At 31.7% G+C, this 24,361-nt stretch overlaps 2 protein-coding genes across 3 annotated transcripts; both read left to right on the top strand.

Annotated features, from left to right (window-relative positions):
- Positions 1 to 4,559: 4,559 nt before the first annotated feature.
- On the top strand, positions 4,560 to 8,145 carry LOC108458329 (Golgi SNAP receptor complex member 1-2-like). Of its 2 annotated transcripts, none has more exons than XM_053020909.1 (6): positions 4,560 to 5,289; positions 5,503 to 5,699; positions 6,330 to 6,419; positions 6,501 to 6,572; positions 7,688 to 7,817; positions 7,903 to 8,145. In XM_053020909.1, the coding sequence occupies exons 1-6, from the start codon at positions 5,118 to 5,120 to the stop codon at positions 7,998 to 8,000; spliced, it is 759 nt and encodes a 252-aa protein (XP_052876869.1). In that variant the 5' UTR covers positions 4,560 to 5,117; the 3' UTR covers positions 8,001 to 8,145. The 2 variants fall into 2 exon arrangements, with proteins under 2 accessions (XP_052876869.1, XP_017613169.1); XM_017757680.2 differs by having other exon boundaries at positions 4,571 to 5,250; positions 5,512 to 5,699.
- Positions 8,146 to 15,369: 7,224 nt separating this feature from the next.
- LOC108459364 (axial regulator YABBY 1-like) lies at positions 15,370 to 17,514 on the top strand. Its single transcript, XM_017758723.2, has 7 exons — positions 15,370 to 15,710; positions 15,839 to 15,994; positions 16,102 to 16,225; positions 16,657 to 16,705; positions 16,837 to 16,912; positions 17,034 to 17,114; positions 17,200 to 17,514. Exons 1-7 carry the CDS (start codon positions 15,615 to 15,617, stop codon positions 17,266 to 17,268), a joined length of 651 nt encoding a protein of 216 aa, XP_017614212.1. The 5' UTR covers positions 15,370 to 15,614; the 3' UTR covers positions 17,269 to 17,514.
- The last annotated feature ends 6,847 nt before the right edge of the window (positions 17,515 to 24,361 follow it).

The raw sequence follows: 24,361 nt of genomic DNA, 5'->3' as shown, positions 1-24,361 counted from the left end.
AAAATGGTTTTATAGTTTTAATTTTTTTAATAATATAAGAATATTCAAATATCCTTAGTCATATCAATTTTACATTGGAATTTTATTGTGGCTCACAACGATATAGGGATGTAGTCCATAGAATGCTGATTGTGGAGTGCCCTGAAAGTCATGGCATCAAACTTCAAAGCATTAGGTTCCATGCGTAAGGTTGCATGGCCTCCGACGAATTATCAATTATTGCATCCTTTCTTCTTCTTCTTCTTTTTTTCTTTTAATATAAACATAAACATATAATTAATTGATTACAAACTACTAATTTAAAAAAACTCCTTAGACTGATCCAAATCCAATGAATTCTGGATCATGGTAGGAGGAGACTCAAAAAATTACAACTCAACATTATGATAAACAGTCGCTTTCGCCAAATAATTAGCTACTTCATTTTGCTCTCTTGGAATGAACAACAGAACCCATGAATCCAAATCCTTTCTTCTTATTCTTTTTAAATAAACAATTTAAGGCTCTAAATAAATATTTTAAATATAAATTATTAATGTAATAACTTAACAACTATATATAGAAATATATACTTTCAATAAATTAGATGATTACATGTAATTAAAATGAAATCTTTAGAATTTATTTTTTAAATTCTTTTAATGATGTTATATTATTTAGTGAATGCATTAAATATAAATCTAATTAATTTAATATCTCAAGCACGATGGTAATATTATATACAAATATTGTCATATCTAAAATAATCAAAACTACAAAATACATAATTAATTCAAAGTGATGTAAAATATTTTTGTTTGGTGTATCTTTCAAGTCCTCAAATGGCTGGTATTGATTTTTTTTTTTAGGATCATATGTAAGTTATGGAGTGTCCTTTTTTGTACTTTTATCTTCTATTTATTGTTTTCTTTCGAGTTTTTCTCTAAGTTTTCCTTGAGCCTTGTGTAGCTTTTTTTTTTCTTTTAATTTCAGATTAATTTGGGACTTGTGTTTTGATCTTCCTTTTTATGTTCTTTTATTCGTTCTATGATTTCCTTGTCTTTTCCCTTAATGGTTCAAAAACTATGAATTTAATCAATTTCTTTCTGTTGTAAAACAACATATCAATCAAACATTATTAACTAATAATAATATTCACCCATCTCTTTGCAAACAGTTGTAGCCTTTCATTTTTGTCGAAAGCTAGTTTAGCGATATCATTTGCTTTTATGTTCTCTTCTCTAAGAATATGTTCAAGTTCCCAAAGACCTGCTTCCAACAGAAGTTGTTGAATATGTCTGATTAATGTTTAATGAGATGTCTTTGAAAATGCTTCATGAATTTCCTGGATAACATTAAAGTTGTTCGTTCGAATCAAAACTCTATCGTATTGTCTGCTCTGAAGAAGAGTCAGATCATCTAAAATACCCTAGAGCTTGGCTTTAAAAACCGAACATTGGCACAACCATCTATTAAATCCAAGAATCCAATTCCCATGTTGATCCTTGAGAATACCCCCCGTAACAACATCCTCGAAGCCAACTCTAACAACTCCATCCAAAAATAAACGAGTCCAATTGTTAGTCCTGCTTGATGTTAATCTTAACTTCGACTCTTTAAATTGATATTTCTTTTGCATGGAGTTACAATATAAAGCCCAATTGTACAAACATTTAATAATTTCATCCACACTCCACGACAACCCTTGAAAAATGAAAATATTTTTGTTTTTCCGGATGCGCCAAGCTACTAACTCAAAGAAACACGATCAATCAATATCCCTCAATGAACGACTATGATGATTACCCAAATTAGACGCAAGCTATTCATGCAAATCTCCCGAAAAGAACTGTTCCTGTTCATGGGTTAGAATAATCTACAACCAGAGATCTTTAGCCATAGAACAGTCTCTAATGGCATATTGCAAGACATCTTTCACAAAAAGCCCAAAAACTGTACAACGCTCCTCTACCCCAACGTCGTGTCTCATTCACTCCACCAGTGTTAGTAATCTTTGTTTGAAGGCTAGCCAAATAAACATCCGAACCCTCTAAGGCCCCAAAAATTTCCATGTCAAATTCCAATCTTCCTTTCTTTGATCCCAAGAACTCTCCGTAAGCATTTTATAAGTACTCTTTATGGAAAATGACACGGATCCCACTCTTAGCCTAAGCAATTCTATTAGGTCTTGCTAAAGAATGAGATGAGGGAATATTAATGATGTGTCTTATGATATCATCTGACAACCAAACCTTGAAAAGATCCAAATTTCATAAACCTTCCTCTGTAACCATATCCTTAAGCAGACAACCTAAATCAAAGTTTGTATGCATAGGAATTAGATTAACGAAGGGTCCAATATCAGTAATCCAATTATCTTTCCGACTTTTAACTCTAAGGCCATTACCATTAACCAATAAATATTATCCTGGAGTAAGGGTCATATCTTAGAAAGAGATCTCCAAAAGAAGGACCCCTTATCGCAAGCTAAGGAATTAGGAATGCCTTCTTTAATCTCATATCTTGATTTAAGAACGCGAACCTACAGAGGATTAGTGTGAGCCACAATATCGAATCCCAATTTTAGCATGAAAGAATTGTTTTGATACCTCAATTAATGCAATCCGAAACCACCACAAGCTTTGGGTTGATAGACCATCTGTCAGTTAACTAAAAAATCTTCTTTTTTCCCCATTTGTGCCCTAAATAAATTGTCGCACCAATCATTCTATCTCCTCACCAAACTTTTGTGGAACACTCAAAGACTACATAAAAAAATTAGGAATTGACAAAAGCACAGATTGGGGTTATGATGGTTGAATTCAATGGCGAAATCAGAGATGGTTGGCAGGGTCTCGAGTCCTCTTAAAATAGAAAATTTTCCATTTAGGTTTATTTATAATTTATAAAATTTTAAATTAGTAATGATAAAATTATATTTTGACTCCTCAAAATGATAAAAAGTTGATTTAATTCTTTAAAAATTATAAAGATATAAACAATTAAAATAGTGAAATGACATTTTTACTATCATAAAATGTACAATCTAATTTTGACCCCCAATTTTTTTTTTTTTGGCTTCAACCCGGTTGAATCCTTTGATTCAGACATGATTTTTAGAGTTTTAAAATATGCTTTGAATCTTTATATTCTTTTTTTAAGAGTGCAATGTGCCTTATCAACATACATTAAATACTTGTTCGTAAAATTATTGAAAATTTTAAACCAACTGAATAAATTACAAAGTCCAACAATATTCAGTAGTTGGTTTATAGAATTAAATTTTCCTCCCTTAAAGGAGGCTTTTTTAAAAAAAAATAATAGCCTAAATAAATTAATTATTTACGAAAATGACCTACTTGCAAAATCATGTATGAAAATAGCCCGTTTTGAGAAGTGAACCTTGGTGTTGTAGTTGCCATTGACGACACCACTCTTCATAATAGGTCAACCATTGCCTTTTTTTTTTTGGGTGCCGTTGTTGTCATTGGTGGCATCGGATTGAAGTGTAATTATATAAAACGTTCAGCGACCTGATGAAACAATCACCCTTTTAGATTAAAGGGTCGCACAATTACATCTTGAGACACCCAATGTTTTTAAACTTTTAGTCTATTTGCATGATAGGTCTATCCCATTTTGAAATTAAATTTAAATAACCCTTAAAAATATAAGAATAACAAAATAAAATTTATTTATTTATTTTTATTTTTTAAAACAATAAACATAGAAAACTATTTAAATTGTTATTTAAAATACCCAAATATATCTCTCCAAAAATTTTCTCAAGTTTTAAATAAGAAATTTTGACTTGAGGAAAATTCTTGAGAGATATATTTGGGTATTTTAAATAAGAAATTTATATAGTTTTTAAATTTGTTGTTTTTAAAAATAAAAAAATAAAAAAGATTTATTTTGTTAGTCTTATATTTGTTAAGGATTATTTAAATTTAATTTCAAGAGGTAATAGACTTAACATGCAAATAGACCAAAAGTTTAAAAACATTTAATCAGGTGTTGCCAAAAGTCATGTCATGACCATTTTTTCATCCAATCTAAAATGGTAATTACTTCATCAAGTCCCTGAACGTTTTATATAATCACATCAGTTCAGTGCCGTCAATAGCAATGGCGGCAACAAGGTTTATTATTAAAAATGGATCATTTACGTACATAATTTTCAAGAAGAGTCATTTTTATAAATAATAAAAAAATTTAGACCATTTTTATAAAAAATCCCAAAAAGGATTTATAGATATGGAAAGTTTTTTTTAATAGTATATATAGAAAGTTAATATGGGAGTCATGTTATTCCGTACAGCAAGGGCATATAGTATAGTAGGCTATGGTATTCAATACAGTTTGAGAAATTCAAAAGCAGAAAAAATGAAATGGTGATGTGGATGAATTTCCACAACTAACACGTATAATCACTAATCAAAAGACGACTACTGAAAAGAAAAGACAAAATCATATGTCATCTCTTTTATCTCTTCAATTTTCTGTTTTTTTATTTGTTTACTTAAAAATAAATTAGTGAGAGAGAGATGTTGAAGATCTCATAAACCATAGAATAAAACCAAATGAAAACATATTTCAAATAATTTTTTCCCTTATTGCAAAAGACACTCCTTATTTGAAAGGATTTGAATTGTGATAAGATATATAAACTATAATTCAAATTTAGGGATGAATTTAATTACACTAAAATAATATTTAATATTTATATACAAATTAGAAAAAATCAGTGTCGCGGGAAGGAGAACCGAGTTTCCACTAAAATTTGGGCTATGAGGAGATACAAACAGGCTAGATCCAAGAATTGCATCCTATTATCCCTTCAACTTCAGCAGTCCTTAATACAATCACTACAATATGCTCTGTACGGGTACCCCTAGAACATCCTCTGCCTCTCTTTCTCTATCATGTTGAGGCTGAAGCTGATTGAATCAGAACTGGACAACAAAATTATAGAAATCCAAGTCATCAAAGCTAAGCAGCGAAAAGAAGAGGAAAGAAAAGAACAACGCACTCAACGGCATTTTCATGTATCCAATTGAATGGTCATTAACTGTAATCTCCATCACTGGACTTACATTACAACTCAGCGCCAGGGAAATTGAACTACCGACATCCAAATGACGGATCCGAATCTGGATCTACAAGAATCGGGTTGGGAGGAACTGAGGAAAGATGCTCGAAAGATCGAAGGCGATCTCGATGTTAAACTCTCTTCATATGCTAAGCTAGGTTCTAGGTTCACCCAAGGAGGTTTCCCCCTTTCATTTAGCTGTATCTCTTTAGAATTTTGTTCCAGACTTCAATTGTTATTTTCTACGATGTGCATTGCTTATATATTAGTAGATTAATGAAATTAAGAACAAATCTGTTGAAAAATCTAAACATACTCTAAAAGTTTAATAAGATTTGTTTAATTAGTTTCGTTTTTCTATTTAGGAATTCGTAGCCTTAGGAATAGGGTGATCTTTCCTTTTATTCATGATGATGTTTACCTACATTGAGGTTATGTAGATACTGGGTCGCCAACGCTTGGGTCAAGTAGATCATGGAAGTCTATGGAAATTGAAATTCAATCATTGCTTGAGAAGCTGCTAGACATAAATGATGCTATGAGTAGATGTGCTGCATCTGCTGCACCAACTACTTCGGTAACCCAGAAACTTGCAAGGCATAGAGACATACTACATGAGTTTACTCAGGTTTAATCCGTTGACTCTTCTTTATAGACCTGTTTTCAGAAGTCAGATTTTCATGCTTAATTTCCAGATATTAAGAACCTTAAAGAAATATGAACATTTCGTGATATCTTGTCCTATGTTACTGTTGATAGGTAAACTGTAAATACTTTTAGCAGTCATGTTTCTTCTAGGACTTATCTACATTTGTTACTTCCATGTTTATTGGCCACGGGTTTAAAGTTTGAACCAATCAACTTACTAAAAATTTCACCATAAGCTGATTCTGAGGAGACAAGCTCTAGCACGCTTATATCATGCTTGGTTGGTCGGTTTTGACAATCCTTGGTATGATATCTGTACTTTCATTTGGACTAAAGTATAATTCTGGCATTTTATTTCTTAAGTATGTAAGAGTTCATGGTCCTTGATTATTACTTGCCTGGCAATTTTAACTTAATTGGAGAAGAATTCAGTATAAGCAACGAGTAGCATTTGGTGCAAATACTTAAACTAGAACTGTTTTTTAAAATAGCAATACATGAGTATAAACATTTTATTATTTTTATTATTGCTTTTTGCTTTTTGCTTTTCGTTTGGAAAAGTGGATTATTATTTCTATCCATTCGAAGTAATGCTATAAAATTTTGTTAGGAATTTAGGAGAATTAAGGGAAATATAAGCTCAATGCGGGAACAGGCAGAGCTTCTGAGTTCTGTCAGAGATGATATCAGTGAGTTTAAGGTAGTCATTTTCTTAAATTTGTTACTCTAATTCCCAATACTATGTTGTTTCCCAAAGTTTACTATATTTGCTTTCATGTAGGCATCTGGGGGTATGTCACCGAGAATGCAATTACTTAGAGAGCGAGCGGCCATCCACGGGAACATAGCTCATGTAAGATTGAATTTGTTTTGATCAGTGTATTTCTTTGTGCATGCTTTGTTGCAAGAAATTTCCCCTTCTGTTTCCTGTCATTATATTGCAATTACTTATCAGCTTGGAGAGGATCCTGAAATATATGTGTTACGCACTTAACGAACTAAACGAATGAATCTATTGGTCAGAAGGTAAAAAAACCTCAAACTGGTGGTTTGGTATGTAGAACCCAAAAATATAAATGGCCAAAATCACTAGTTTCAACCCTCAAGTCTCTGTGATATAGACCTCAAATCCAAATCTCAATAACCAAATGTTAGCTCAAAGCACGAAATACGTAATTCTAAAATCAAGCCCATAGAAATGAAATGAACCCCCACAAAATCCTATTTCCTAAATTTTTGTCTAAAATGAGTATACCTTCAATCAGATGATGGCCTTCCATCATTTTGGTTTTGATTACTTGATGTATACCCTTTTACCTCTTGATTGTCACCGCTGTATCTAAATGAAGTCCTAATTTCTTTCTTGCCATAGAAGGAACTATTTTAAACTTGAAACACTATGTAATAGACTTGTGGCTTCTTAACATTAATTCTTCTTGGTGCTGCTACCTGCTATCATAGTGGGGAAGCCATGGTTTCTGCATCGTATTTATTTTAAGCTGTGGCAAAGGATGGTATCCGACTAAGTTGTAATTTTTCATCCAAAAAAGATACTTTTGTAGCTGGGTTTTTTTTTGGGGGGAATGAGGAACTCAATGTCCCAAACTGATTGTAGAAAGATATATTACTGAGAATTTTAATGGACCTCTCTAAGACATAGAAAAACATGTGCATGCTCGCACAGAAACAAACAATTGTTCACGTGTTTCTTAAAAACAAATTTCTCTAGCTTTTTCTACAGGTAATTTAGGAATCTGACAAGTGCCATACTTCCATTTTTGCTTGACAAGATTGATGTGGCATACAGAAAACGCTCTAAGCTTCCAATTTGTATCATAATATTTTTGTTTACTAGATTTAGCACCCTGTAACGAGATAAACCTGTATTTTTTTAATTGTTGGTAGTTTGCCCTTTTGCCTATTTATGGAAGCGTCCATTTTCCTTACCGCTATGTTTGTTTGCTATAGATAGATGATGTGATTAATCAAGCTCAAACGACAAGGGCTGTGTTGGGCTCTCAAAGAGCTTTGTTTGGAGATGTCCAAGGCAAAGTAAAAGTTCTAAGTGACAAGTTCCCCGTTATCCGTGGCTTGCTTGGTACTTAATTGTGCATCTTTATTACAGAGCTTTTATTAATTATGAAATTATTTTGTATACTAAATAAAATTCCCCTATATTCTAGGTTCCATAAGAAGGAGGCGTTCAAGAGACACACTTATTTTATCAGCAGTAATTGCTGGTTGTACATTGTTCCTTATTATCTATTGGCTCTCAAAGTAACTAGAGATACGAGTTATTAATAGCGTAATGTTCAAAGTGGAAGGTTTTGCTTTGCTGAGAGAATTTTGCAGTATAATTTGTTAGAACCGATCACATTCTCTGTTAAGCTTGAGGTACCTTCTTTTTGGTGCCATTACACAGAAAATCACATTTTTATTTAATGTGCAAGTCAGTTGCATTGCTCTATCATAGACGGGTGCTAAACCAGGGGGCTCAGATCGAGTTTTTTTCGAATTCAGATTTTTTTGGGCTCAAATCCTTTTGGATTCGATTCATTCGGGCTTGGACTTTTTAGATTTAGATCAGTTCAAGCTAGGTGGGTTCTGATGGATTCAAATAATCTTCAATTTTCTAAGTTATAAATATTTTAATTTTGAATCTAATAATTCAATTTATTTTTTATATTTGATAACACAATTACCCTATTAAAGACATAAGCTTATATATAACATAGATCATGATCGTACCATTTAGTATGTATCAACCATTTTGATGTGTTTTGGCTCGTTTCGGCCAACATCGACTTGTATTGGTGCATATCGGCTTGTATAGATTGGTGCAAAATTTTGATATTTTAAACTTAACTTTTATTTTTATCTTAAATATTTTTAAGTTATTGAACTTAATTAATAATTTTAAAACTTATATTTGCATATAAATATATTTGTATTAATGTAACTTATTAAGAACCTAAAAATAAAAATGGAGATATATTTGCATGTATATTATATATAACTAGTTTCTTTCTTGTGCAATGCACAAGTTGATTGGTCAAATTATGTATATATGTTGAAAAAAATCTTAGTTGAATAATTATGTTGAAATCTTAAAAATTTTGTTAATCTACACTATTTTTTGTAAGAGAAAGGAAAATGCTTCTTGCAAAGTGTATTTTCACTGCCACATCAGTGAAAACTTACCATGTAAGACGCGTTTTTAGCTTCGGACAAGTATTACGAGCAAAATGGGGATTTAGAGAAGAATTTCGAGCTTCAAATGTAGATTCTTTCGTCATTGAAACCTGCTAGACATGTCATTTTAAAGATCAAGCGGGACAACAATCTGGAGCAAGTGATCGAATGCCATTGCTGTAGTGGGAATGTTGTGCTGGAGTCGTATATCGACTTCGTCGAGGAGGATGAAGATGGCCCGAGCTCACAAACACCCTTTCCACCAAATCCTGGACTCAGTGAAGTAACTTGAAAGTCCCATCACAGGGTTGTGTAGTGGAATGACATCATTGCTACAAAGCTCATACCAAGACCCACCAGAATCATCATCAATGATGAGGCATTCATCGGTTTCGCCCCTCGATCATTGGGGTGGAGGATAGTCGGGGGTAATTGGTCACCAGGCCTACAACACACTCGCTCAACATTCTGTTAGTGCCTTTGATTTTAATTTCGGCAGGCCAATATTAAACAACAATAACACTTAGATGGGCACGCAACTAAGTTATTGTGGTGGGTCAAACAGAAGTGGTTTGGGGTTGGTTGTGGGTTTACAAGAAGGATAATCTATTCTCGACAACATCGACTAGCGAGCGTACATCCAACCCTGGATCTGCACAAGGGGTTGATAATGAAAAGGAGAAGAGAATGAATAGGTTGAAGAGGACGATCAAACAAATAGCGACAGAATAGAGGAGGCAGGGCCTTATGGAGTAAAAATTACAGTAATTTCGGAATCGAATCTCATTCCCAGTGAAGTTGAGGATGGTGGATTTGACAGTGAAGCTGCGAAGATTGCTCGATGGGATGACCCGGATTTCACAGCTTACCAACCACTACCACACATGCGAACTCTTGATATTGCTGCTGCGGGAGGTTTAGAATTCCCAACCCTTCCTCATAGAAGACTAAGGCACGAGTCTTTGTCAACAACTTTCGAGAATTTAGAGGTTGAGATGAATTTGACACCAAATATGCTTTTCAAGCTGTTGTCAAGCGGTATAGCATATAACCTGGTGTCAACTTCATTGTTACGTGCATTCAGTCAGAGAAATATGAGGTGAAGTGCACAATGCACACAACAGGATGTCTATGGAAAATCATAGCATCTGTGAGAAAGAAGTCGTTATTCTAGACGGTCCGAAAGTTTATCGTGTCCCATACATGTGTTGTAGCTGGTATATACCATGGTTACCAATATCGATTAGATTTCTGACATTTTTTCCCTACATTATACTACGTATTGTGACCCAATTTATGGTGTCAAGTACTGAAGCAGTGTGTACCAGGTTCCGTAACCAAGCTACAAATGAAGCCTGCATATTATGGCAATTGCTTGGTCCTTGGAAAAAGAGTTTTCCACTGTTTTTTCTAGACTTTCAAGCAGTGCATAACTGCATTCCGATACTATAAGCTACTTGTTCAAATTGACGACACATTCATGTATGAGAGATATGAGCATAAGTTGATAATAGCTGTTGCACATGATGGTAACCGAAGAATCATGCCAATAGCTTTTGCAATAACTTCGGAAGAATCCGGTGATGATTGAGGTTTCCTCTTAACTGACGTGAGAAGGCATGTTGTGTCGCAGCCTGATCTGTACATCATTTTCGACAAGTGCACCAGAATATAGAGCCGCGTCCTACATGTCGCGTTTTCACTGATGTCGCAATGAAAACACTTCCTGTACTATGCGTTTTTCTTTCTCTCTCTAAAAACAACATAAATCGGTAAATTTGTAAAATTTCAACATACTTTCTAAAATAAATTGTTTTCAGCATATTCTTATAATTTAACCCAAGTTGGTTGTATGTTAAAAACAAAGAAATTAAAATATTATTCTTTAAAATAATTTTATACAATAATTATGCACGTTTATGTAGATTTTTCTGAATTTTAAAACTTAAAATTTTATATATCTAATTATTTTAAATTTAAATTAATAACACGTATTTTAGGATAACTTTTAAATTTCATGACATAATTAAAATATTTTAAAAAATAAATTTAAATTAAATTATAATGATAATGTTAATGTTAATTTTAAAAAATCTAATGATAACAAATTTAAATATTAAGATAAATATTTATATTTATGATAATTTTATTTATATTTAAAATAATTTTATACATAAAATTTTGATTTAATTCAATTTTTAAAATTACTAATAACATTATCGAATTAATACTGTTTTATGTTGATATATTACATATACAGACAATTATATTAATCTAATATAAAATAAATGTATGTATTAATTTCTTTAAATGCATACATTTGAATCAAAATTAAAATTTTATATAAACACATGAAAAACACATGATCTGCAATTTAATTTTAATATGTAGCACCGAATCAAAATTTATATATTAGATTATATATTTAACTAAAATTTATATAAATATAAAATTTATCTATTATATTATTGAATGTGATAAATTATTAAATATTTACAGAATAGAGGGAAAAAAAGTACAAATTCTGGTTAGGGAGAAATATACTGACACTACAGTTTTATGCCATGTCTATTTGGCTTGTTCCATTGGTCAAAATGAGTTATTTATAAAGGGTGATTTATATTTAAAGTCAATCTTTTGAATTGTCTACCTAATTTTGTACTTATAATAATAAATTTTTATTCAAAAGTCAAATTAATTTATAAGTAAAATATTATTACCTAATATATCAATTTTATAAAAATCGTGTCAATAGATTGATTATTCTGATTTTTTAAACATAATTCTGATACTTTGAATAAATTTATAAGTGAACAGAATTTATTATAATTGTTTTAATTTATCAATTAAATTTATTATTTATAAAATATATATAAGCGGATGGATTAATTTAAATATTAAAATTATTTTCATAAAATAAGTAATTATCATTTATTTTTTAATATTTTAAGTAATATAATATAATTCTATTAATTATTAATGTTTGATTGTTGAATTATAAATTTAATTTTTTTCAAAGGAACCAAATCGTTTTAAGACTCGAATCCTTATAAATTGAGATTCTATCGGATTCGGATTATTGTCGGGACCGACGATTTGGAGCTTCTATGTTGAGTGTTTGCGGTGGGTTTTGAACCTAGTGTTCTGTTGGCCTACATACATATCCGACATTTTAAACAACGTTACCATACATTAAACCCTTTCTTTGTTCGTAAAATTTATTATTTGCATAGGAGATTCATCGATTTATGTATTTACATTAGAATCGGAATTTGTGAAAAGATCCCCAGAACCATTCCCATTCTGAGATGAAGATTACTTATCAGGACTAGATTGCTTGGAAATCTTAGGGAGCTACTGCTATACCAACAGAGGTTGACTATGTTGAAATGAATCACATGGTCATAACCTCGTGCATGGAAGAATGTTGGCAAACGTGCCTGGAGTAGAGGGCACAGCCCGAATAAGAAGAGTCTAGCTATGGTTTGAGGCTTCTATTGCAGTACGAACTAAGTACTTTTAAAAAAAAAAAAAAATTTACAATGAAAATGGAACTGTTCAATCTACTAGTCAATGGCTACTATGGTCCAGGCAGCAACCCGAGTACTTAGATGCCGAAGAGGCTATAAATTATAGTCTATCTTTATTGGACCTCTAAGATCTAACCGCAACAGGCGGCCCCCGGGATACGTATATTCCACTCTCTAGTCTCTACGCTACTTAATGTATACATGCCAGCTGCTAAATGATAGCTAAATGGTAGATGAAAGAATATTAACAAGAATATGAGACGGAATTTAAAAGGTTGGCCTCTCCTTGCTAGATTCAGACTGATTAATACAATCATCCTTAAAACTTTTGTATATGCAAGTTGATTTATATATGTATGAATTTGTTAGTTTTTCTCCTGATTGCATCTTTACATCAATCATCTATACCATAATTTTCAAAATTATTAGGTTCATCTTCAGGGCAATCGATCAGCCACCGGTGCAGTAGATTAATTAAAAGCTAGCTCTACCGGTTCAAAATCACATCACCCCAAATGGAAGTGTATACATGGGAAAACTAGAGTAGTTTAATGGACAATCAATGGTGAAAAAGCTGATTAGAAGCAGCGAATGGCGGTGCCTCTACTACGGGCAGACATTCAAAGTTGGCCGTGGCATATGTAATACAAGAGCCACTGTTATTTGTAACAAAGCGACTTGAAATATTGCCTTAATAGGAAGAAAAGGAAAGGCAGTTTGCACACATGGGGGATGGGGATGGGCATAGTATAGTTTTGAAGAAATGTTAAAGAGAGATGACAGCTGCCATCTTTTTCAGCAAAGTTAGGGTTACTTTGCAACAAAAAGTAAAACCCACCACAGATATATAGCAGTTGCCTGCAGTGTAGTGTAGGTAGAGAGTCCCGCCTAACTAAATTAGCCAAACACTAGACAACTCCTCCATCAATGCAAAGACAAAATAGGTAGTAATTTCGATTCAAAGATCTCTGTCTTCTGTTATCACTGACAACTACGTATCTCTGTATGAGAGAGAAATCTAAGTGTGTGTGTGGTCAAATCCATATTTCAAAAGCTTTTTCTTGTAAATACCTTTTTGTTTCATTTACTTCCTCAACTCAACTCAAATCCTTCCTCCTCATTACATTTTTATAATCTCTCTTTTTCTCGTAAATACCTGAAAACCAGTTCCTCTACCTATTATCACCATTCACCGCCTCCCTTATATAGCCGCTTTACCCTATTCTAAGAGCTGCCACCCACTACACTCTAATTACTCGTTTATTGTAGCCTGTAAATTAAGGGTTTTTGGATCCTTTAGAGCCTCTGTTTCACGGCTTTCAAAGCAATTATTTATTTCACTCAAGTATGTAAATCCAATCTTTAATTATTTAATAAAAAATTACTTTTTATTAAATAATTTATTATAATATAAACACTAACTTTCTATTCAAAGAAAGGCTAAATGTAATCTAAGTTAAATAAATGCACAATAATGAGGTAACAATATCAGAAATAAATAACCAACTGATATTTAATCTTCCTTGGCTTTTCTTTGTTGTTGAAATTCAGAGTCCCATTTTCGGCTGTTTGTCAAAGCCACAGTGGCTTTTACCTTTCGGCCATGGCCGCTTAGCTTCACAAGAAGCCAAATACCAATATTTATTAGGCTGTGTTTGGTTCACGTAAATTAACATTTTATCTCGTAATCTCTCATTTTGGATCAACATTTTTTCATTCGGATTTGAAGTATTCTCATCATCATCTAATCTCAATTTCTCAAATAGGATAAATACTTTGAATACCAAACAAATTTGACCTTTATTCTTATAATTTTAATTAATTTCACCCGTTTTACTCAAAATAAAGTTTAAACTTCAAATTTAATCTTCTTTCTTTAATGGTGAACTAATAGACGCCATACTTTATAATTATAATTACTGTATTTATTCAAATTATTTTTATTATAATTATAATTTATTTTCACATCTTATATTTTCTTATTAATATATAAATTGTAATAAAAATAAAAGAATGATCATAATTTTATTAAAATTGAGATTAAAAATTGAAGGGACTAAACATGGTAAAACCCAATTCTATAACAAGGATAATTTAATAAAATATGCTTGTAGATAACCATGCATTTCATCAATCAATCAGACACTAAAACCTTTTATTTTAGCCAAACAAACCAGCCATATATAACATAACATATTTGATATTTCATATTATAATCTTACATTATCATAATCCTATGACTAAAGATAATCTCACATTTCTTAAATCAAATATGCCATAAATTTGTCCCACCTTTGACATATCAAACAGAAAGAAAGAAACCAAGATCATGGAGGAGGACAGACGAATTCCACAGTAGAGTGAGGTGGGTTGGTTGGATTAAGGTTAAACAAATTAGAGATAAAGATGAAATTAAAATCTATAAAGGATACATAGTTACATGGCAATAGGGTTTTAATTGATATATATAACTAAAGATGGAGTTAGAAAGACTTGATATATAGTATGGTGGGCAGAATTGATTGGTATGTAAGTAATATGCGTAGTCGAAAATCCTATCATGTAATCATAAATAAATTATATGCATAAAATGGCAGGGTCGGGAATTTGAGAGAACCGAGAAAAGCTACAGCTTTGGCACCCACCTCTGAAGTATGAAAAGAACAGGTGATGAGCCAAATTAAGTTAATCAGCTCCCATGCAAACGTCCCTTTCTTACTTTGCTCTCCCCCACTTCTGCCGCCTCTGTTCTCTCTCTCTCATACATCGTAAAAGCCAACCATTAATTTTTCTTTTTGCCCTTTATCCTATGCCCTTCATTAAATTTCTTTCGCTTATTTTTCTTTTCTATCTATCTGGTCCCGTTTGCAATGCCTCCACACCACAAGCTGTACAAAACTATTCAAACTACAACCCTTGAAGCAAATTACCTATTCTTACATTTACAATACAGCAAGTGCAAAAAGAGAGAGAAGCAAAACACATTGAGTCTGAGTTCCATTACTTAGCAGTATCTCTAAACTCTCTCATCTTCTTATCTTTTAGCACAACTCAACAATCAAGAAGATCAGAGATCAAGGAGTTAGAAACCTATCAAAATCCACCCATCAGTCATTCTATCAATCAATCAATCAATTCAAAAGCTCATAAAAATTTCCCCCAAAAAAGAAAGGATGTCGTCCTCATCAGTTTCATTTTCATCGGACCACCTCTCTCCCGCGGACCAGCTCTGTTACGTCCATTGCAACTTTTGCGACACTGTTCTAGCTGTAAACCTTTTCTTTTGTCCCCATTGTGTTTCATCTTCTTCTTTTTCCTCGAAAACCCTTTTTGGGCTTTTTATTTATTGTGTTATAGTATTTAAGAATGCATTCTCTTTGCTTTTGTATCATCTCAGGTGAGTGTTCCTTGCAGTAGCTTGTTCAACAACACAGTTATGGTTCGATGCGGCCACTGCACAAATCTTTTGTCAGTCGACATGCGTGGCTTGCTTCTTCCCACAGCTAATCAGCTTCACCTTGCCCATTCTTTCTTTACCCCACAGAATCTCCTGGTATATACATATTAAGTAGTTTCGTTTCTGATATGAAATTAGGGTATTATGTCAACAAACAAACACTGTAACTATGTTTTCCTCTATCACTACAAAATTCTTCACAGGAAGAGATCCGAAGTTGTGCACCACCAAATATGGTGATGATCAATCACCCAAACCCAAATGACACTGTTATTCGTGGAGCAGCTGAGCTTGAGGAGATAGCCAAACCTCCTGTGGTCAACAGACGTGAGATTCTTCACATTTTATTATTTATTTATTAGTAGCAAGAAAATTATAAGACAAAGTTTCACAATATACCTTATATAGTTGATGTAGCCTTTTCTTGAAAAAATGAGTTTGTTTTCCAGCTAAAATGAAGGCTAAGGCAAGAAGTGAAGGTTCAAGGCCCTATGCTTTACATGCCTACTTAAATTAGTGCTTTCATTTCCTCTATGTCCCCCCAAACCCTAGGTTTCATGTTGTCAATGTACATTAAATTAGTTAAGAAAGAAATTGTCCGAAATTTCTATTTTCCCCTCCCCAAATATAGATCTAAATAAGAATCCATGCAAAGCAAGATAGATAGATGTGTATGAGAAAAGTGAGGGAGGTGATTTTTTAAAATGTTTAATGCATTTGTCTCTTTGTTTGTCTGAGATGGATGTGTGTATGTGCAGCTCCGGAGAAGAGACAGAGAGTGCCGTCTGCCTACAATCGCTTCATCAAGTAAGCTAATTAACTTAAAATTAATTTACCCTTTTTTAACTTAATGGTTCATCTTATCGTCCAACTTACAAATCTTATTTGAATGGCAAACACACAATGAAACAAATGCTTCTAATCTATCAACTCTACAGGGAAGAAATCCAACGTATCAAAGCTGGGAATCCTGATATAAGTCACAGAGACGCCTTCAGTGCTGCTGCCAAGAATGTAACTCCCCTTTTTTTCTTGAACTTTAAAAATCACTCAAGTACTGCACAATCTAATTTGCTCAGCAACCATAAAATAAAAGATAGGGTTCTAATTTTCATTTTTTTTCCCCGTATTCTAGTGGGCCCACTTCCCGCGCATACATTTCGGACAAATGCCTGATCAAGCTGTTATGAAAATGAAAAATAACGTACGCCAGCAGGTATTTCAATTCAAACCCTAAAGGCGCACTGCTTAGTCCTTGTGTTTTTCTTTATATTCTTTTTGATTCGGGATAATGTGTGTAGGAAGGAGAGGAGGCGGTGGTGAAAGATGGGTTCTTTGTGCCTACCAACGTCGGCGTCTCTCCCTACTAATATAATAAACCAAAGTCAAACTTTTAGGGTTTACTTGTTTCCTCTCCCTCTAGTTTTGTTTGTAGCTGCAGTTATTAGGGTTCGTATTAATCTTACAATATGTTTTCTTAGAAGACAGGTCCAAACTTTGGGTTTCTAATATTATGTTGTTAGTAACTATGGGAATTGATCTGTGAAATTTAAACCTAGTTTAACATTTGTACATTTATGCTGATGAACAGCCTTACCTCATAACTCTTCTTCAAATGCATGGCGAATCCTATTTAATCTTACCTTTATTTTTAGTTTCTATGTTCAATTTGTTCTTTAAACTTAACTAATATACACACATAAAAAACTCCCTAAGAATGAAGATATATATACCATGGGCGGAGGTAGAATTTTTGGGATCAACCAAATATATATCTAAATTTAATTATTTTAATGAAGGGGCGAAGGCTATTGAAAAGATATAAGTATTTGTGTATCAAAATCTTCTACATGTGTGCATACTTTTATTTTTTAATTTTAATTTTAATATTCTTTCAGTCGGATCGATGTTGTATAATCCTTTGAAGTTATAATCTTTTATATGTAAAAAAAACCTTAGAAAAGCCTTACAAATACTTATAATATATGGTAAGCTTTTTGTTAATGCATAAATTGTGGATTTAATCATTATACTTTTTAAATTATGAAGTTCTAGTTCTGACTCGAACGATAACAGTTAAACTCGCTAAATCAAGTTTTGCTATTAGTTTTGTACTATACATAAGTTATGAATTTAATACATGTTCTCCAATTTGATTATTTTCAGTCATTGCACTTTTGAAATTTGAAATTTGTAATTTTAACAATGATTTTAAATTAATTAACTAAAACAACGTGATTTTTTTTGCAAGTGTTATGTAAAAACAACTTGGCATAGCTTTATACACACAATAATATGCTTGTAGAACAAGTTTTTAAGAATAGCAAAAGTTAACGCCACACATTTGACGTATATTGTTTGTTCAAGATTGAAATTTCAATATTCAAAAGTACATAGACTAAAAATGAATAAATTAAAATACATAAATGTTGATACAAAATTTCAACAAGGGAGAGGATAAGGAGAAAAAGGTGGTGGAGATAAGAGGGCGATTCACCTATGATAGGTGAAGGAGATGGCTAAGGAAACACTTAGGTTTTTCTTGGGGGAGAAGGAGAGATCCCTTGCCTCTCGCACTCAGAGGTATATATAGGGGTATCTCCTGACCTCTCGTTTTGTCATGTAGCTAACAATACAAAGGTAAGCCTACCTGTGTGGTCGGTCAGGTGGCAAAGCCTTTATAGGTTAATGTCGCCATATGTGATATTGTGTTGGTAATGTTGTGACATTCTCCTTGTTAAGGTTGTGTGAAGTTATTGTGTCCCAATGGTCTCTTAGTGTGGTCCTCATGGAGGGTCCATAGCAAATCATTTGTAAAGTAGATTAAAGAGGATTCGTTGAAAATTACTCACAGACAATTCTCAATGGAAGGTTGGTATAAAGGGTACCCTCCGAAAGGGTTATTCTCTTGAGTTATTCCCAATGAAAGGTCACTAACATATTACCCCTTACTCTCCACACATCTTTATTAAGGTAGGAAGTATAACAATATATTAAATCTACAATTTACATATAATACATTAACTATATTTAAATTTAGTCCACTTTGATTTTTCAAATATATATATATATATATATATATATTCCACTTTGAATGCAGTTCAATTCAGCACTTCACATTTTTCCCTTTTAAGTAAACTATTGAAATTATTTAATTGATTACATATTGTTTTATTTTTCCCCGTCTAGAGGGAGAGATTGATGTGAAAGGAAATTGAGAGGCGGAGACCCAATAGGGCCACATTAAACCTAGCCCAAGTATCTGAAATTGGCCCACATCACGCATTCCTTGTAGCCCAATGCCAAGTCCAGCAACAAAGCTAGAACTTGTTTTAGGTAGGAATTGAGCCGACCTGGACTTTACATCTCAAATGTCCTACTTCACTCCCATTAATCCTTTGGGGGGAATGGAGTGACATTTTCTCCATTCATCATTATCTATTTGCTATGTTTTATCCATAATTAAAAAACCAAGTTACGTAGAAAAAACACATTATAAAGTTAAAAATGTAAACACTTCAATGGAGTATTGGTTGAGGCTTTGTTTGTAAAGAACAAATATTTATATTTTAAAAATATCGTATAGACTTTTGAACTAGCCCAGAAGCTTTATATTAAATAATTCTGAAAAAACTTTATATTAATGGTTAATCCTTTAGGTTGTAGTTTTCCAAGTCAAAGATTTTGATACCCTCTTCGTACCGCTTTTCGGTGTGCTTAACGACATTTTATTGAGAGTTAGTCTAAAGCATAACCTCAAAATCTTTAGCTTTGCCTTTTCGGATAACAAAAACCACACAATGACCATCTTTTATTTCTATTCATAAGTTTTATCTGGAAAGAAAATAACTCGTTTAAATGTGTTGGAATTTATAAAAATAATGTTATTGCAATTAATGAAATTGGATATTTCTTTTTATGAGTCAGAGAAAATTAATTAATATTATGTTTGTTTCACTTAAAAGAATTTTTGAAAAATAATTTTAAAAGATTGATTGATTTTTGAAAATTTTGATATTTTCTTATGGTCTAGAGTCTTGGGTTAGTATTTTAGTATTTATTTATGATTAAATATTATTTAAAAGTCTTCCACTGTGTTTATTGTTTTATTTAATGAAGATGTATTATATTATATTATTAAATATAAATAATTAAATATATGTTTAATAATACTGAATATTACAATATTTGATTTATGTTCATTTGTAAATAAAATTAGTCATAAATAAGTTTTTTTGGAAAATAATTTATGCTTTATAAAGGGTAAGTAAATTTACGGAAACTCAAGATTAATTTATCATTGAGGTTGAAAAGTATTTTTGAAAAATGGGGTGAAAATAAATTTTAAAAAGTGATTTTGAAAATTTTGATAATGTTTACTGAGAAAAAATATTTTTAAAGACATAAAATGTTAATTTTAAACATATTGTAAAGTGATAGATTTAATGTGAGATAAAAGATAATTTTATTAAAAGCATTTTTCTAAAATTAAAATTTTAATTTTAAACCTAGGTTAAAATCTCAATTTATTTATTTTTGATTTGAAATGAATGTTTGGGTTGAAAGCCATATTTCTCGTTTACTTGTAAATTTACTTTTGATCAAAAATTATTTTCTAGAAAACAAACATAAAAAATATAAAAAAAAAAAAAGTCGATAAATAAAATTTCCTAAAAAAAACGCACTCTAAATCCAGACGAGTAGGTTCACATAATCATAACCTGATTTGAAACTTCGCTGTCGTGGTTTTGTCTTTTTTTTATTGAAGTCCTTGGATTTCTAGTTTTAAACCTTTCCCATCTCTTGCATTGTTTGTTGGTTTGTTGTTTTGCCTGCCTGGATACCCCTCTAAAATCTAAAAGTCTCTTAATTCATTGCTGTCCCTTGTGCAGCTGTTTCCTGGAAGCTGGAACTTGTTCCCAATTTAACTTCCATTTTTTCTTCTTCCTTTTTTTTATTTCCCAACTTTCACATACTTGAATTGTGGCCTCACTATTTGCCACCCAAAAAGAAAGAAAGGAGTTTCGGCCTGTCTTTTAATTTATTGAAGATTGGGAGTGCTTGTCGCCAATATATTATATCATGGCTTGATTTGAGTATGAAAAACGGTGAAACCAGGCTTCACTTTCGGCCTATAACTCAGCTACCTACTACCCTAACGTCATTAACCAAATCTTCTGCGGTTCAAATTAATGCCTTCTTTTCTATGGTGTATTTTCATCATTTTTTTATTTGAAAATAGATTATACTCTTAAAATTAGCTACTTTAGTCACCGATATATTAAAAAATTCATTTAAAATGGATAAATAGATTTAATAAAGAAGGATATGATTTGGGCGTGAATGGGTTTCGGGTTTGGCATAGTGGGTGCTGTTGCTGTCGCTTACGTTTTTGATGCCATGTCTCAAGTCCTAACCCCCTCTTTGCCTGCGACTGCAACCGTATTTCTTTCGCCTACTTTTCTCGTGTTATGAAATGTCTTAAATCACCCTTAAATTGATAGATAACTAAGCGAAGATATTGTCTATTGCAACTTGCGAGTAAAGGACATTTATTGTATCATCTGACTGCGATTTGGTTCTTTTTTGACTAGCCCATGCCAACTGTGATTTAAGGCATGAAAATAACCGGAGTTCATTACTCTATTACACCTATGTTCTCGGACCAAAGTTCTTTTGTTTATTATCTATTGCCATTATGACCAAACCTCTTTTCGTTTGAGCTAAATCCCAGTAATTAGCCGATGATTAAATTAGTGAATACTATATCAAAACATGAATTTTGCTGACTTGATATAAATATAATTAAATATAAAATAAAAATTCAAAACTTGAAAATTAAGAGAATATATATTGATCACAAAATTTAAAATCATTTTATATTCTAAACAACAGTAATTCTCAACCAGGAGTTAAAATAAGTGTCATCTTTACCACCTATAATTCTACTTTTTTTTTTAACTAATAATGTTTTATATTAGTATTCAAGGATGGTGAATGAAACTCATAAAATAGTGTATGTATAGAGTTCTTGCTCTAAACAAATTCCACGTTGATTTGACCAGTAAGAACTCGAAGCTAGTTCGAATGCAACTCCATTTCGGTTTAATGTCTGAGGCATCCTTCAATAATTGAGCCATGGGCAGGAATTTGATTGGGATTAGTGACGTAGAAGGAAGCCACGAATTTACCCAACACAACTTCTAGTCTTCATCCACTTGTACTAAAGTTGTGGAGCAGCTGAGCCAGCAGAGTTTTCGAAAAATGTTTTGCGTAAACTACTTGGGTAATTATGTCTAAAATTTTGTTTTTATTACTTAATTAAAAATATATAATTTATTAAGCAGAATATCTTTTATAAATCTACAATTAAATTATATATTTTATAATAGAAAAAAGTAATTTTATAATTTTAATAGGTTATATTTTATAATTTTAAAATATTAAATTAAAGTTGTATTATTTTTAAAATATTAAATTGTAATTTTACTATTATTAATTTAAAATTTTATAAATTATTAAATTATAAAATGATGTAAATAAAAATATATTTTAAAAGGGTTAAGTCCAATCAATCTCCTGGCTCCTTCACGAACCTTATTTGAGATTATTTTCATTGTCATCTCATCATTAAATGATTAACGAATAGATGATGACACATTTTTAAATTAATATAATAAAATTAGTCATTAATTTTTATTTTTATTTGTCAATTTTATCCTATTCCATATAAAAATTATTAAAATAAAGATTCCTTAAAAACAAAAAATTATTAAGTTATAAAATGTATATAATATATAAATACATAAAAAATGTACTACATAAATACGTAAAAGTAAAGGTAAACTATAAAAATGATAACTTTTGTTTGCTTTAGATTGCATTTTAGTCACCTATATTTTAAATGTTACTTTTTAGTCACTTATGTCATCATTTTGCTAAGTGGTCACTCTATTGTTAAGCTCTGTTCCCTCCCTAACCGGTTGTTCTACGTGGCAATCCAAATGGGTTTTAAATGTCAACTTAGATGTCCAGTTGTTAGGATGAAAATAGATTTTTAATTAAATAAATTTAATTTGGACTACCACATAGGATATCCAAGTTGGCATTTAAAACCTATTTAGACTGTCATGTAGGATCGTCATTAGGGAGGTAATGGAGTTTAACGGTAGAGTGACCACTTCATAACAAGACGATAAGGTAAGTGATTAAAACATAATATTTCAAACAAAAAATATTAAAATGTAATTTGAAGTAAATAAAAGTGACTATTTTTATAGTTTACTCTAATGTAAATAGATAAAAATTAAAAATATATATACATAAAATATTAAAATATAAAAGACATGAATGGTCAAGGAGATAGAGGAATCGGGATCAAAGGGGTGGAGGGAGAGAAAGAGGCGATGATAGGTGCAAAGGTCATAGACCGCTGGTTGGCAACATGTGTGCAAAGTGGCTAAAGGAAGCATTGAGCCGTCTGCAAGGTGCGGGTAAGGTGGTCAGGTGAGGCACTAAGGGTGGCTGAGTGGGCATAGGAGAGTTGGTGAAGGTGATTGTTTTTGTTTCTGAGAGATGTTTTGTGGCTGTGAGCTACTAAGTTGGGGCGATAAGAAGGCTGGCTATTATATGGTGTGATCTTGGTGCTTGATTAGTGTGCTGACTAAAGTGAGAAATTTTCTTTAGACAAATTTGAATTATAATATTTTATTTAACTCAAGATGCAAATTTACTATTATATTAATTTATAATTTTATATTTCTTAAAATGATTAAATTAAAATTTTATAATATTAATTAATATATAAAACTATAAATTTAAAAGGACTAAAACAAAAAATATAATTTTAATGAGTCTAAGGCTCTTGCTTGTCCAATAAGAGCAATGTCGTGGCTGGTCGGTGGGGTGAGGATGGTGATGGTGCGAAGGTGTGCCGTTAGGGAGGCGGGTGTTTGTTGGGGGTAGGTTCAGCAAAGGATTGGTGTTTGATTGAAAAAGAAGAGGATTGAAGGTAAGAAAAAAAAAAAGGTAAGTTTTAACTGGGTAAAGGCTTTGGTGATTTGAGAATTTAATTGGTAAATTCATTTTACTTGGACAAAGGGTGCGAACCACAAAAGACGTAAACTTAGTTTTTTTAAATTTTTTTATATAGTTTATAATTTTCAATTTATAATATTTTTTATAGTTTTGATGGTAAAATTGATAAAAAATATAAAAATTGAAGATATATTTTATTATTACATTTACGCCACATCATCATTTTATTATTTACTTAATTGTTGGGACTAAAACAATAATTTCAAAAACATTGTTGATTAAATTATAATTTATTTTTAAATAACTGATCAAAATGAAAACTTGTATATAATCAAGTGACTGATGATATAGTTTATCCAAAGTTTTTGTATAGAACTGTAATTCCACTATAAAGAGGCCATTTTCTTAATTACAGCGCCACTTGCG

This window comes from Gossypium arboreum, chromosome 11 (assembly GCF_025698485.1).
Source record: "Gossypium arboreum isolate Shixiya-1 chromosome 11, ASM2569848v2, whole genome shotgun sequence".
NCBI lineage: Eukaryota > Viridiplantae > Streptophyta > Magnoliopsida > Malvales > Malvaceae > Gossypium > Gossypium arboreum.
The sequence above is the reverse complement of the archived record's forward strand: the minus strand, read 5'-3'. Positions and strand labels throughout refer to the sequence as shown.

Excerpts from the sequence above, each read along its gene's own strand:
- LOC108458329 (XM_053020909.1), top strand. The coding sequence starts at position 5,118 with ATGACGGATCCGAATCTGGATCTACAAGAATCGGGTTGGGAGGAACTG. Across the intron at positions 5,290-5,502 it reads CTGTATCTCTTTAGAATTTT|GTTATGTAGATACTGGGTCG; the intron begins GTTCCAGACTTC and ends ACCTACATTGAG. Across the intron at positions 6,420-6,500 it reads ATGATATCAGTGAGTTTAAG|GCATCTGGGGGTATGTCACC; the intron begins GTAGTCATTTTC and ends GCTTTCATGTAG.
- LOC108459364 (XM_017758723.2), top strand. The coding sequence starts at position 15,615 with ATGTCGTCCTCATCAGTTTCATTTTCATCGGACCACCTCTCTCCCGCG. Across the intron at positions 15,711-15,838 it reads TTTGCGACACTGTTCTAGCT|GTGAGTGTTCCTTGCAGTAG; the intron begins GTAAACCTTTTC and ends GTATCATCTCAG. Across the intron at positions 17,115-17,199 it reads AAAATAACGTACGCCAGCAG|GAAGGAGAGGAGGCGGTGGT; the intron begins GTATTTCAATTC and ends TAATGTGTGTAG.